This window comes from Antechinus flavipes, chromosome 6 (genome assembly GCF_016432865.1).
Source record: "Antechinus flavipes isolate AdamAnt ecotype Samford, QLD, Australia chromosome 6, AdamAnt_v2, whole genome shotgun sequence".
NCBI lineage: Eukaryota > Metazoa > Chordata > Mammalia > Dasyuromorphia > Dasyuridae > Antechinus > Antechinus flavipes.
The window spans coordinates 157,503,130-157,516,047 of record NC_067403.1 but is presented as its reverse complement, the minus strand read 5'-3'; the positions used below and the strand labels follow the sequence as shown (position 1 = coordinate 157,516,047).

The 12,918-nt window shown below is 36.1% G+C and overlaps 1 protein-coding gene across 1 annotated transcript in view; it reads left to right on the top strand.

Annotated features, from left to right (window-relative positions):
• Positions 1-7,871, top strand: part of HELQ (helicase, POLQ like) — a 60,033-nt gene extending 52,162 nt beyond the window's left edge. Inside the window, exon 18 of the mRNA XM_051966236.1 lies at positions 463-7,871. Coding sequence (XP_051822196.1) covers positions 463-582 — 120 coding nt within the window. The 3' untranslated portion in view covers positions 583-7,871. The remainder of the gene's footprint in view (positions 1-462) is intronic.
• Positions 7,872-12,918: the final 5,047 nt, after the last annotated feature.

The following is a 12,918-nucleotide window of genomic DNA, read 5'->3' as shown; positions in this document are numbered from 1 at the left end:
ATTGCACTAGTGGATGTTTAAGATCTGATTCAACTCTAAATTTATGACTCTTTTTCTGACTGTGCCAGGTTTGCTTTTCTTTTGTTGTGGTCCAACCTCCAAAAGTTAGTTGAAATCTATAAAATCTCCTTAGATTAGATGTGATGGATAAAGTTATTTTTAAATAGAAAAATCTTCAACAAAAATTTTTTCACTTAATAAAATTTTATGTACTTTAAATAAACTAAATAGGATGATTAGCTAAATAACTACAGATGAATACTTCAACTTAATTTACTGTATCTATTTCTTTTTAATTGACATTTTCTTAATCTTGAAACTCATTTTAATGTCTGAATTACTATTTTCACCATCTTTCAGAGAATGAAAGTCTTTCTAAAAGATTGTGTTTAAAATGCTGACATTAATATGTCAAAAAAGATGAGCATTTTTTATTTTCCACATTTGAATTTTCTGTTCTAGATGCTATTAAATGAAAAAGCAGAAGCTCTACAGGAAGAAGTGGAAGACCTACTGAGGCCACCCTCTGATATTCCTGGGACTACAACCCCATCTTCTAAGAACCATGAACTCACCCAATAACATTTTCCCATTAGTTTTTTAAAAAATAAATGTGGTATTAAAAATTTTTTGTTCATAGATAATATATTTTTATTGCTTATTCAAATGTGGTTGTCATTTGAGTATACCTCTCATCTATAGTATTGTAATAGCCCTTTAGCTCACCTTCCTACTACTAATTTCTGCTCCTTCCTGTCCATCCACCACAATACTCTAGAATAATCTTTCTTTTCCTTTTTCAATAATATATTTTTCTAAATATATGTAAAGATAGTTTTCAAAATTCATCTTTGTAAGACTTTGTGTTCCAAATTTTTATTCCTCTTTCCTTAACTTTCCTCCTCCCCAAGACAACAAGCAATCTGATATAAGTTAAATATGTACAATTCTTTTAAATATATTTCCATATTTGTCATGTTGTACAAGAAAAATCAGACCAAAAGGGAAAAAAAACATGAGAAAGAAAAAAACAAACAAAACCAAAAAAATTTTTAAAGGTACAAATACTATGCTTCAGTGTACATCCAGGCTCCATAGTTCTCTCTCTGTATGCAGATGGCATTTTCTATCCCAAGTTTTTTGGGATAGAAATGCTCCATCACTGTTGTTGAGAAGAGTCAAGTCCATCACAGTTGATCAATCCATAATCTTGTTACTATATTCAGTGTTCTCTTGGTTCTTCTCACTTCACCTACTATCAGTTCTTATGGTCTCTCCAGACATTTCTGCAATCAACTTGCTCATCATTTCTTATAGAACAATAATATTCCATTATAATCATATACCATAACATATTCAGCCATTCTCCGATCGAAAGGCATCCCTTCAGTTTTCAGTTCCTTGCCACTATAAAAAGGGTTGTTACAAACATTTTTGCATACATGGGTCCTTTTTCCTCTTTTATGATCTCTTTATGATGCAGACCCAGTAGTGACCCCGCTGGCTCAAAGAAGTATGCAGAACTTGATAGCCCTATGAGCATAGTTCCAAATTGTTCTACAGAATGGCTGGATCATCAGAATAATCTTCTTAAACAGGACATCTAGTCATCACTTCCACTACTTAGATGCTTCCATGGTCCCTTTTTGCTTACAAAATGAAAGATATATTCCTTTCTTATTCAGGATTTCCCATAATCTGATCTCATCTATCTAATTCTAACCTAGCCTAATCTTGTATAATGGGAGATTATCAAATAATAGTATTCTATACATATCCTACCTTTCAGCCAAACTAGATGAATTGTCATTTTCTGACATAGCCTGTGCATTTCCACCTCTTTACCTTTGCTCAGGCCATTTTCCTCTCTCCTGGAGTATTGTCTGCCTATCATTCTTTAATACATAGTTGAATGGCATCTCTTCTAGAATAATAAATCACACAATGGAGCACTTTTGGTAATGAAATTATTTATATGCCTTTATCATCTCCATTAGACTGTAAGCTCCTTCAGTTCAGGGACCATTTCATACTCATCTTTGTCTCCTATGCAATAATTAGAACACAACAAAACTCAATATTTGTAACATTTATCACTATGTATATAGTTGTATGTATATAGGTATATAGTATATAATTTGTATTATATTTTCTCTTTCACAGCTAAACCTATAGGAAAAGCAGTCTAACCTATTATCAGCATTTTTCAAATCCATGCAGCTAAGCAATGGTTAGGACCATTCTGTTGAAATTACATCTCAGTCAATTTCAGTTCCTCAACCTGCTCATTTCTCATGATTTCCACCCTGTCTCAGGCACACACAAAGATAGCCATAGGTAAAATCTTGCCATCACTCACAAAATGCACCACCTCTAAGAATTCCAAAATTACTTTATTTATCTCTAATGTTTTGGCTTTTCTTTGCTCTCTCTCTCTCTTTCTCTCTTTCTCTCTGTCTTCTTCCCTTCCTCTCTCCTTTCCTCCCCTCTCTCACTTTTTTATCAAACCCTATTCTTCACTTACACTGTGACTTCTAATCCTTTGACCTATGAATTTTCTTCTAGGCCATTTCCTCTTCACCCTCTTGTTCAACTCTATAGTTTCCTTGAGTTATTGGCTTACCTTATTTCAGCATTTGCACCCCTGCCAAACCTCAGCTTTGAATCACTTCTAAATACATGTTGCTGATTAAAAGTGGGGAAAATTACACCATTTTTCTGATTGGGTCCATTATAGAATTATATTGCACAACCCCAATTGCAACTACTAGGCAATCCTACTAAACCTTCTTCATCAATTCACCATCCCATTCTCCATAATAATTTTTCCAAACCTTGTCATCCTTCTTAAACAGCTTTCTCTCAACTGAGAATCTTATCTCATATTTTGCAGAGAAAAGATCTCTCTTTTCTTTTCTCTTCCTTATCTCATATCACTTATTTGCCTTATGCCATTATTTCCTTCATCCCTGACTCACAAGATGAAGTAGACTTACACTTCTCCAAGACTGTTCAAACAATCCCATTCTATCCCATCTCAGATTGTCCCCTTTTTCATTCACTCTTATCACTTTCAATCTCTATATCCACTGGCATCTTCCCTATTGCCTACAAACATAGTCATGTTTCCTTTTTCTCAAAAATGACTAATTTAATTCTTCCTCTCCACTTTCACCTATATATTATCTGCCTTTTGTAATTAAATTTGAAAAAACTATCTATCTACAATATATGCCTCCATTTTCTCTCATTCTCTTCTTCTGAATTCATCATTTCATGAAAACTGCTTTCTACAACTTTTCCAGTGATCTCTTAATTGCCAAATCTAGTGGCCTTTTCTCAATTCTCATTCTAGATCGTTCCACAGCCTTTGACATTTGATATAGCTTCTACCTCTGTGATGACAGTTTTGATACTTCCTTATTTTAATGAGCATTTATTTATTCAGTTCTTTATGATTTGATGGGGATTAATGATTGTATTACTGAATTTAGCAGAATAGGATTAAATTTAAATTATTTATGTTAATGATGTTGGATAAGAGCTGTGAATAATTAATCTACCAAGTATTTATCAGCTGAATTTATTTTATTAGTCACACATGTAATAAGAATGTAATTGCTGTACTCTTACCCCTTTCTCCCATTGCCCTGCTCCCTCTGTAATAAGGTTCATTTGCTGGTGCAATATCTCCTCACTCCTGTGAACCACTATATTGATTCTCTTGTGATCTTTGGTTCAAACCCACAACATTCTTGGATCTTAGGATAATGTTGGTCAAACGCTAGTGTATTGTGACTCATGGAAAGCTTTGAGATGTTAAAAGAGTCTTATGACCTTTGAAAAGCCTCTGCTGAGATGCCCTGGAATTGACCTGGGAAAGGCCTATTGACAAAGTGGTTATGATTGATGGACATTTCTCTTAGACAACCTTGTATTTCCCTACTTCTAGAATCGACCAGTCATCAGTGAATTACAAAACGTCTTCCTTTTAGTGCTTTCTCAAGTGTATAAAAGGAAATAGCATCCAAGGAGAAGGATCCCTAATCAAGAGAAGGTCTTGGGCCTCAATCTCAGTAACTTTTGTTAAAGATTGGAATTTTCTGGTCTATTATTCCCAGGGTTCTTATGAGAATCAAATGGGAAAAAATGATTCTCAAATCTACCGAAGCTGCCTCAGATTTTATGTTGATCTTCAGTCCACGGGCTCTTAACTGCTTATCAGATATCTCGAACTGGTTGTTTTGTAGACAACTTAAAATGAATATGTCCAAAACTGAATCCATTGAGTCATTATCTTTCCTGCAAAACTGTCCCCCGCCCCCTCTTACCTTTCCTATTACTATAGAAGGTAACCCCATATACTCCTAATACCTCAAATTTACAACCTAGGAGCCATTCTGATTTCTTCACTGAATCTCACTCTCCGTATTGTGAAAAATAACTCCATTTGACTTAGAAGGGGTGAAGTTAAGCCTTTAATTACACAACTGCAGAGATGGGTATCCTATAGAATAGGAATCTTTGGAATCAATACTTGTCTTTTTTTAATACAGGAAATGCATTGGCTGAATACCACACAACCTATGAGAAGTGCATAATCCACCCCTAATCACATCATTACTTTCCCCTTAGTGTTCACCTTATTTGTATGTAATTCAGTCCTTTCCTTGATTCCCTATTGGCTGATACTGTCCCATCTGAAGAGTCCAATTTTCCCACTGAGTCTGAGTTTACACTACTGAGGGCATTGCTATACCTTCCTTCCAAATCTTCACTTCTTAATTATATTTTACAATGTGTTTCTTATTCTAAGTCCCCACCCATGATTATATTCATTTGCAAGTCTTGAGTCCCCCACCTTGGATTTTATTTTCCTTTTATTGATTTTATTTCCTTGTTCTGCATCTTAGCAAGGTTTCAGTTTTATTTTTCTAATTTTTTGTGTCATTTCTCTCTGTATTTCTCTAGTTTTTATAACTCAGGGGAAACTAAATCCCCAGCCAATTTTCCCAATATCCAATCTCTTGCCAAGGTCTCTAAGTTTCACCTTTGAGACATTTCTCAGATATGTCCCTTTGTCTCCTCCAGTTTGTTGCAGGTCTTTATCATTTCAGGAATAGACTGTTACAATAACCTGTTGGTGAGTCAGCCTGCCTCATTTTTCTCACTCTAGTCTGGCCTCTATTCATCCAGCAAAATGATTTTCCCAAGATAGATGCAGATCTGACTATATCCTTCCCCATTCCCTTCCCCCACCCCACTTCAGTGAATTTCAGGGCCTCTGCTACCTTCAGGATCAAACACAATGTCCTCTACTTGTCATTCAATGCTCTTCATAACCATCTTCCATCTGCCTTTCCATTTGCCTGCCACTCACTCCCTGCTACTTTGTGACAGTGACACTGGCCTTCTGGCTGTTCCATGAACAAAACACTACATATTCCAGCTCTAGGCATTTTCCCTGACTATCCTCTATACCCAGAATGCTCTCCCTTCTCATTTCTACTTTCTGGCTTCCGTGGCTTTCATAAGTCCTAACTAAATTCCCATTTTCTACAGGGAACCTTTCCCAGTCTTATTTATTCCTTAAACCTTCCTACCTTAATTATTTCCTCTAACCTTCCTACCTTAATTATTTCCTCTTTATCCAGTAAATAGTTTTTGTGTATTTCTTTGCTTGTTGTGGACTTTTTGAGAGCAAGGACTGTCTCTCCCCTTTCCTTTCTCCACCCGCCTCCTTTTTAAAAATCCCTAACAGACAGTGCACATAGTAGATACTTAATGTTTTTGATTGAATGAAAAAGATCAGCAGTCCCTTAGAAATCACTCTAATGACCCATTCCACAATTAATTTAATCCTCCTCCTCTCCTACTTTATTGAATTCTGTAAACTCTATTCTTTGACTTTTCTTCCATCTTTTTGTCAGCATCTTAATCTCCTTTTCTTGCTTCTCTTGTCTCCAAAATATAGATATCCTTAAATATTCTGTCCTTGGCTTTTTGCCTACACATTTAATTCTCTTGTAGATTCATTGAATACTATGTTCTTGAGCCAGACCTGGTGCTCTAATTAAAGCTGGGTTTGATATTAGGACAGAAAGAATGAGACATAGGTCACTAAACAGTTCAAACATTTTCTCTGTCATAACAAGGAAAGGAAATGAAGTGAGGATGGTATATTGCTTCATCTAAACATGATGGCTTCTGATCTTGGCCATGCTCAAAATGGTGTATTCAGGAAACTAGGAAACAAATCAAGATCCTAAGTCATTTGTTTTATTCAAAAGCTTTGAGGGAGTTTTAGTACCTCTCAAGCCTAATTTCTTTATGAAAAAACCTTCGAAAAACTAGCCTAGCCTACCTAATGGGACCTTAGCAAATAATGTTCTTGTCACACTGTGACTTTAGTTATCACCTTTGTACTGCTTATGTTCATTATCTACCTCAAGTCTTTCTAATCCCTCTGATCTCTAGACCTATTTTTCATCTGGCTGCTAAATCACCTTACCTAGATATTTTCCACCACTTCAAATCCATCATGTTTTGATCTGAATGTTCATCACTGTGATACAATTCTTTTATCCCACCTACAAATACCAGCTAGTGAATCTGATGTGCCCCTAAATTTCTTGGAATACCATGAAACCCTAGGGTCTCATTAGTGCACCAACAAATCTAAACCTATAAAAGAACTATAGTTTTCTTTTAGAGAGAGATTTAGTAGGTCATCAATATAAAGAGTGAAAACATATTGCTCTCAAGTGATAGCTACATTTCAGGCTAAGGCAATACTCTAAATACTGATGCCCTTAAATCCAATTCAGTCATAAAAAGATATTGATAATGTCTACTTTAGAGTGCCAGTTAATGTTCAAATTCTGAAAGCTCTAAAGAAAAACATAAATTTTGGGAACCTTGATGTTTACCTTAAAAAATCTCCTATGTTGTGTAGGTGGAATATATGGTCCAACAATAAAAATTGCCTTCCATTTGATTTATATTGTTCTCAGTGGATGGGATAGCTCAATTTCAAGCAAAGGCAATGATATTATTTGAGGGAACCAACTTATTCAGGGTCAATATGTGTATATAAGAACTTTGATCCAATATCCAGGGGACTGCTTCAGTTTGTTAGATTATTGGCTATAACTGGAATCCTGGAAACCTAGCAAGAGAAACCCATTGTTACATTGAAGAACCCAGATATGTAATCATTCATTGAGATATGTGAATGATTTAAAAATAAAAATACTTCAGTCAGCATCAGTTCACGTAGGTCTTTACAGATTTTTCTGAAATCAGGCCATTCATAATTTTTTATAGAACAATAATATTCCATTACATTCAAATACCATAACTTATCCAGCCATTCTCCAACTAATGGGCATCCACTCAGTTTCCAGTTTCTTGCCACTAAAAAAAGGGCTGCCACAAACATTTTTGTATATATGGATCCTTTTCTCCTTTTTATGATCTTTTTTAGACTCAGTGAAGACACTGCTGAGACAAAGCGTATACACAGTTTGATAACTTTGGGCATAGTTCCATATTGCTTTCCAGAATGGTTGGATCTGTTCACAACTCTACCAACAATGTATTAGTGTCCCACTAATGAACTGTTTTAGAGTGCTAAATCCCTTTTAGGAGTTAAGGGGATGCTCCCACCTTATGAAGTATTCCCTTTCTCCTGGTTAATTATGAATTTCACCAGGGAACTTGTCTTTTCTATTGTTGTGTTAAAACTTTCCTGGCTAACTTTATGCTCTCTCAACTCTATTTCATATTTACCATTCCTAGTGTCTATTGTATCATTTCATTTTGTATGTAATCCCTTCTCTTAAATAAACCTGTCTTTTGCCAAAGAAAAAGGCTATTGTGCATTCTTCACATAACTGAATCCCAACATTTGATCCCTATATCAATCTCAACACTTGGTTCTGAACCCCAAACACATCAACTTAAAAGTAGGAATTGCTATCCCAAACATCACTTGATGATGAAGTTGCTCTCCTCAAACATGTCAGGAACTCAAATAGTTCATCTAGAACATTAAACCAACTGCAAGATGACATTTGCATTTCATTTTAGATTGTTGTATATTGCAGGAATCCTGAAAACTTAAGAAAAGCTTCATATAATTTTGAAGAACCAAGATAGTAACTAACAATCTGGCCCATTTCTGGAATATGATACATGTTCTAGAGATTAATTTTTTTATCCTAATTTCATTGTTATTATTCTAAACAAATAGACTGCCTTCATTTCAAGCTAAAGCAACAAAATTTTTAAAGGAGGAAACAAAATCATGAAATCCATTATAATTGTTCTGGAGAATTGATCCAATGATCAGTCCACGTTATAATGATGTCTGTGCAAGTAAAAGACAATAGAGTCTAAGAATCTAGATTGTAATTAGTCATCTGATACTTTCCTTGAATAAAAATTAAACATAACACAACAATGATAATTTAATAAGGCAGGACACACTGACTCAGTATTGGTAGAGCTGTGGATAAATATAACCATTTTGGAAAGCAATTTGGAATATGCAAATAAAGTGACTAAAATGCCTATACCATTTTACCTGGAAATTCTATTATTGGGCTTATATTCCAAGGAGAGGCCAATAGTAATAAGAAAATCTCCATTTATGTCAAAATACATAGAGCAGGATTTTTTGATGATAGCAGAGAACTGGAAATAAAGCGGATGCCTATTGATTGTGGAATGGCTAAACAAACATTGCACATGAATATAATGGAACATGGAAAAGATGAATACAGAGAAGCATGAAAAGATCTACATTGAACTGGTGCTGAGTGAAGTAAGCAGAGACCAGGAAACGATATACACAATCAATACAATTTAAATGGAAAGAGTAACTACATAACAAAACAAAAGTGAATATTGAAAAATATAAACAATAAACATGAAAGAAGAAATGAGAAAATATTCCCATTACATCCCTTTCAAGTGGGTGGAGGTCAAGAAATCATTCTGATTTTCCGATTTTTTTTATCTCCACCTCAAAAATATTATTTGTTAAAATAGAATAATCACCATTATTAATCATATTAAAAACAAAACATCCTGAATCACATGATTATTTGAATGAATGCAAAAAAGAGCTTTTGACAAAGTAACAACACCCATTTTGCAAAAAGTAAAAACCAAAAAACCCTACAAAGTACAGGCAGAAAGTGGGCAAGGATGCCTACTGTTGTTATTTGGTATTTTTCTGGAAATGATAGAGATAGCAATAAGACTTTTAAAAAAATCACAAGTATCAAAAACCAAAAATAAGCATCATATGCCATGGGTATTAAACTTGAATTTTTCCCAGTAAATACAGGAGTAAAGCAAGGATTTACTGTAGACAGCTAGATGGCACAGTGGATAGAATGCCAGGCCTGAAGTCAGGATGACCTGAATTCAAATCTGGCCCGAGGAAATCACTTATCCCTGTTTGCCTCAGTTTCTTCATCTGTAAAATGAAGAAATACTTCTTTCCTTGCCTTAGTTTCCTGTTTTTCTTCCTCGCCCTTCAATAGCATTTGATTTTGCCAAATACATGTAAAAATAGTTTTCAACATTAATTTTTATAAGATTTTGTGTTCCAAATGAACAGATGAACAAATGAAGAAGGAAAACTGGGGAAGGAAATGGCAAACCACTCCAACATCTCTGCCAAGAAACCCCCAAGTGGGGCCAGATTCACCTGAAGTAACTGAACAACAAAAAAACAAGGATATTCACTCTTCTTTAATATATTTCCGAATATGGTAGGAATAGCAATAACAGAAAAGAAAGAAATTAAAGGCATGAATTTAAGTAAAGAGATAAAACTATCCTTATTTGCTGATAGACTATTTAGAAAATCCTAGAGAATCAGCACTGATGTTCATTGAGACAATCAGCTCAGCCAAGTTGTAGGCTGCAGAATAAACTCTTCCAAGTCAACAGCATTTTGGTGCAATAATAAAATGCAAGAGGCAAGCGTGAAAAGGGAAATTGCATTGGAAATTACTACAAGATGGAGAAAGTATGTGAGAATTGATGTACCAAAGCACAGGAAATATGCAAATAAACTCAACTACAAAGAACCCCTTAAAGAAATAAAGAACAATTTAAAGCAGATTGTTGCTTGCTTCTTCTGGTCCCTTCCAATGGCATAGACATTACAAAGGAAAAGTTTATAGCAGAGATGTTTACCTAGGGTCATACAGTTTTTGAGTGTTTGAGGCAGAATTTAAATTTAGTCTTCCTTACTCCAAGCCTGGAGCTCTATGTCCTGTAAACTTAGCTGCTTGTATCTATCCTCTTAGGGATGTCATACCAAATCACTAGCACTAAGGGGAATGCAAAATATAACAACTTGCTCTGACATGTAGTTCCAGTTCCCACTTTCCCCAAGGAAAGAAGCAATTTTATTTACCAGATCATATTTTGTAACTCCCATGATCTTGGCTAAATCTCTTCATCTCCCTGTTTCTCAGCTTCTTCACTTCTGACATGAGAAAGGTTGACAACTCTGGGGCTTCTTCCAGCTCCTGTCACGTAGGAATTGATGATGCTTTTTTTCCACATACTGTAATAACCTTCAAAAGATCAACCAGTAATATATCCAACTGAGGATGCCCCCAGTGGGGGAGACCTCATACTGGCAATAGGAAGGGGGAAAGGCAGTGGTCCCAAGAATGTGATCTTAAAAGAAATTATCAGTAATTCTTCAGAACCACAGAGCTTTCAGTTTGAAGGTTACTCTTGGTCCCACTACTCCCTATCTTGTTCTTTAGGAGTTTCCAACTGGAAATTAGATTTGTTGGATTCTAAAATGGATCATTGAACTACTGGTTTGTTTTTATTTCTTTAAGTATAAGCATACATAGTTTGACTGGAGCTTTTCACAGTGACATAGAAACAGATTAAATTATTTATAGGGGGAATAGAGTCGTTAGGAAAATCTGAGTTGTGTGAACTTGGACAAATCACTTTCTCTGTCTCAGGTAACTAAAGCTACAGGTAACAAAAGAAAGACTAATAACAATTCTAATTGACTTGGGATGAAAATCCCATCCAAATCCAAAGAGAAAACCATAGAGACTGAATATAGATGAAAGCATAATATTTTCACCTTTTTGTTCATTGTTGTTTGTTTGCTTTGTTTTTTTTTGTGTGTTTTTTTTTCACGTTTGTTCTGATTTTTCTTGCATAATGTGACAAATATGGAACCTATATCAAGTTGCTTGTTTTCTTGAGGAGGAGAGAAATAAAGGAAGGAAAGGGGGGAAATATGAAACACAAAATCTTACAAAAATGAATGTTGAAAACTATCTCTGGGGCAGCTAGGTGATGCAATGGATAGAACACTAGCTCTGAAGTCAGGAGGACCTGAGTTCAAATTTGACCTCAGAAAACTTAGCACTTCTAGCTGTGTGATTCTGGGCAAGTCACTTAATCCCAATTGCCTCAGCCAAAAAAAAAAAAAGGAAGGAAAACTATCTTTACATGTATTTGGCAAAATAAAATGCTATTGAAGGAGAGAAAGAAAAGCAGGAAACTAGGGCAAGGAAAGAAGTATTGAAGGAGAGAGCTCCCCACAGAGATAAAATTGTAGTCTCAGATCAAAAATAAAAGGGAGATGAAAGAAGACTTTGAATCCATTGCTAAAAATAGTTAGCATGGAATAGGATTCCAAGGCTTGCAACTATTTTGTAAATATTCTCTCATTTGCTCTTCATCCACCTGTGCTAATTATGCCCTGGAAGCCTCCCACAGTGATTCTAAATGTCTCTGTGTTTCTTGCAATGTAATCAGGCAATAATCCCTGGAGACACACAAATTTAAAAAAAATTACAAATTATTTTTGGTGACTTTTATGACCCTTTTATTGCACATAAACTCCGAGTTGGTCAGGCCTTTAAAGGGAATAATTATCAGATTTTGAAATTTCCAATTATTTGATCTAGAGAATACCAAGCCACTTATTTTAACTGGTCAGGCATAAAAGTTTTTTGATATAATTTCTGGGTAGCTAAGATTGAATAAATAAGATCATCTAGACCAAGGGTTCTTAGTTTTTGTTGTACGTCATGGATGCCACCGGCAATCTAGTGGAAGCCTGGGAATCCCTTCTCTAAATAAGGTTTTGTAGTCAACATTCATAATGCTAAATTTCAGTGAGAAGTTAATAATTAATAAAAACTTTTTTTTCCCCCATCCACATTCATAGACTTGAAATCTCTCTGCGGGCTCTTCCTTAAACTCCCCTGCCCTGGGTAGAGTGGAGAGGAAATGTCATTGCTTGGGAGAAATTGTCGGATTGCGTTGAGTTGGGAATGAGGGCGTCTGGAGGCGCGATGGGAACGAGTCGGGAGCCGCTAGTCGGGAGCCGCTAGTCGGGAGTCGCTAGTCGGGAGCCGCTAGTCGGGAGGGGCAGAGCGCAGCGCAGGTGGGGTAGGACCCGCTGTGCGGAGGGGCAGTTTAACAGTTAACAGCCCAGAAGCCTGGATCAGCTGATGGGGCCGTGTCCCCATCTGGGTTTTAGGCAGAGCTGACTAGTAAGCTATTTCGCTGAGGAATGGATCCTCCTGCGCTCCATGGTCGGGCGTCGAGGGTGTGTGGGGAAGCCGCCAGTTGCCAAATGAAATCTGAAACCTGAGACCGTTTGAGGACTGGCCCTGCTCAGTTGTTCCAGTGTCTCATACTGTATATTTACTCATTCACACACAATCACTCTTTTTAACTTCTTGGACAATTCCTTGCATAATTGCTACGATTTCTCAGCTACAAGCGCTGGACTGCTGAGCGTCTGGGTTGAAACGGCGGAGACTTTGGGGTGGATGATTGGGCTGAAACGTGGAAAGGAAAGAAGAGAAAGGGGGAAAGTGAAGGAACTGGGGGCGAAGGGGGGGC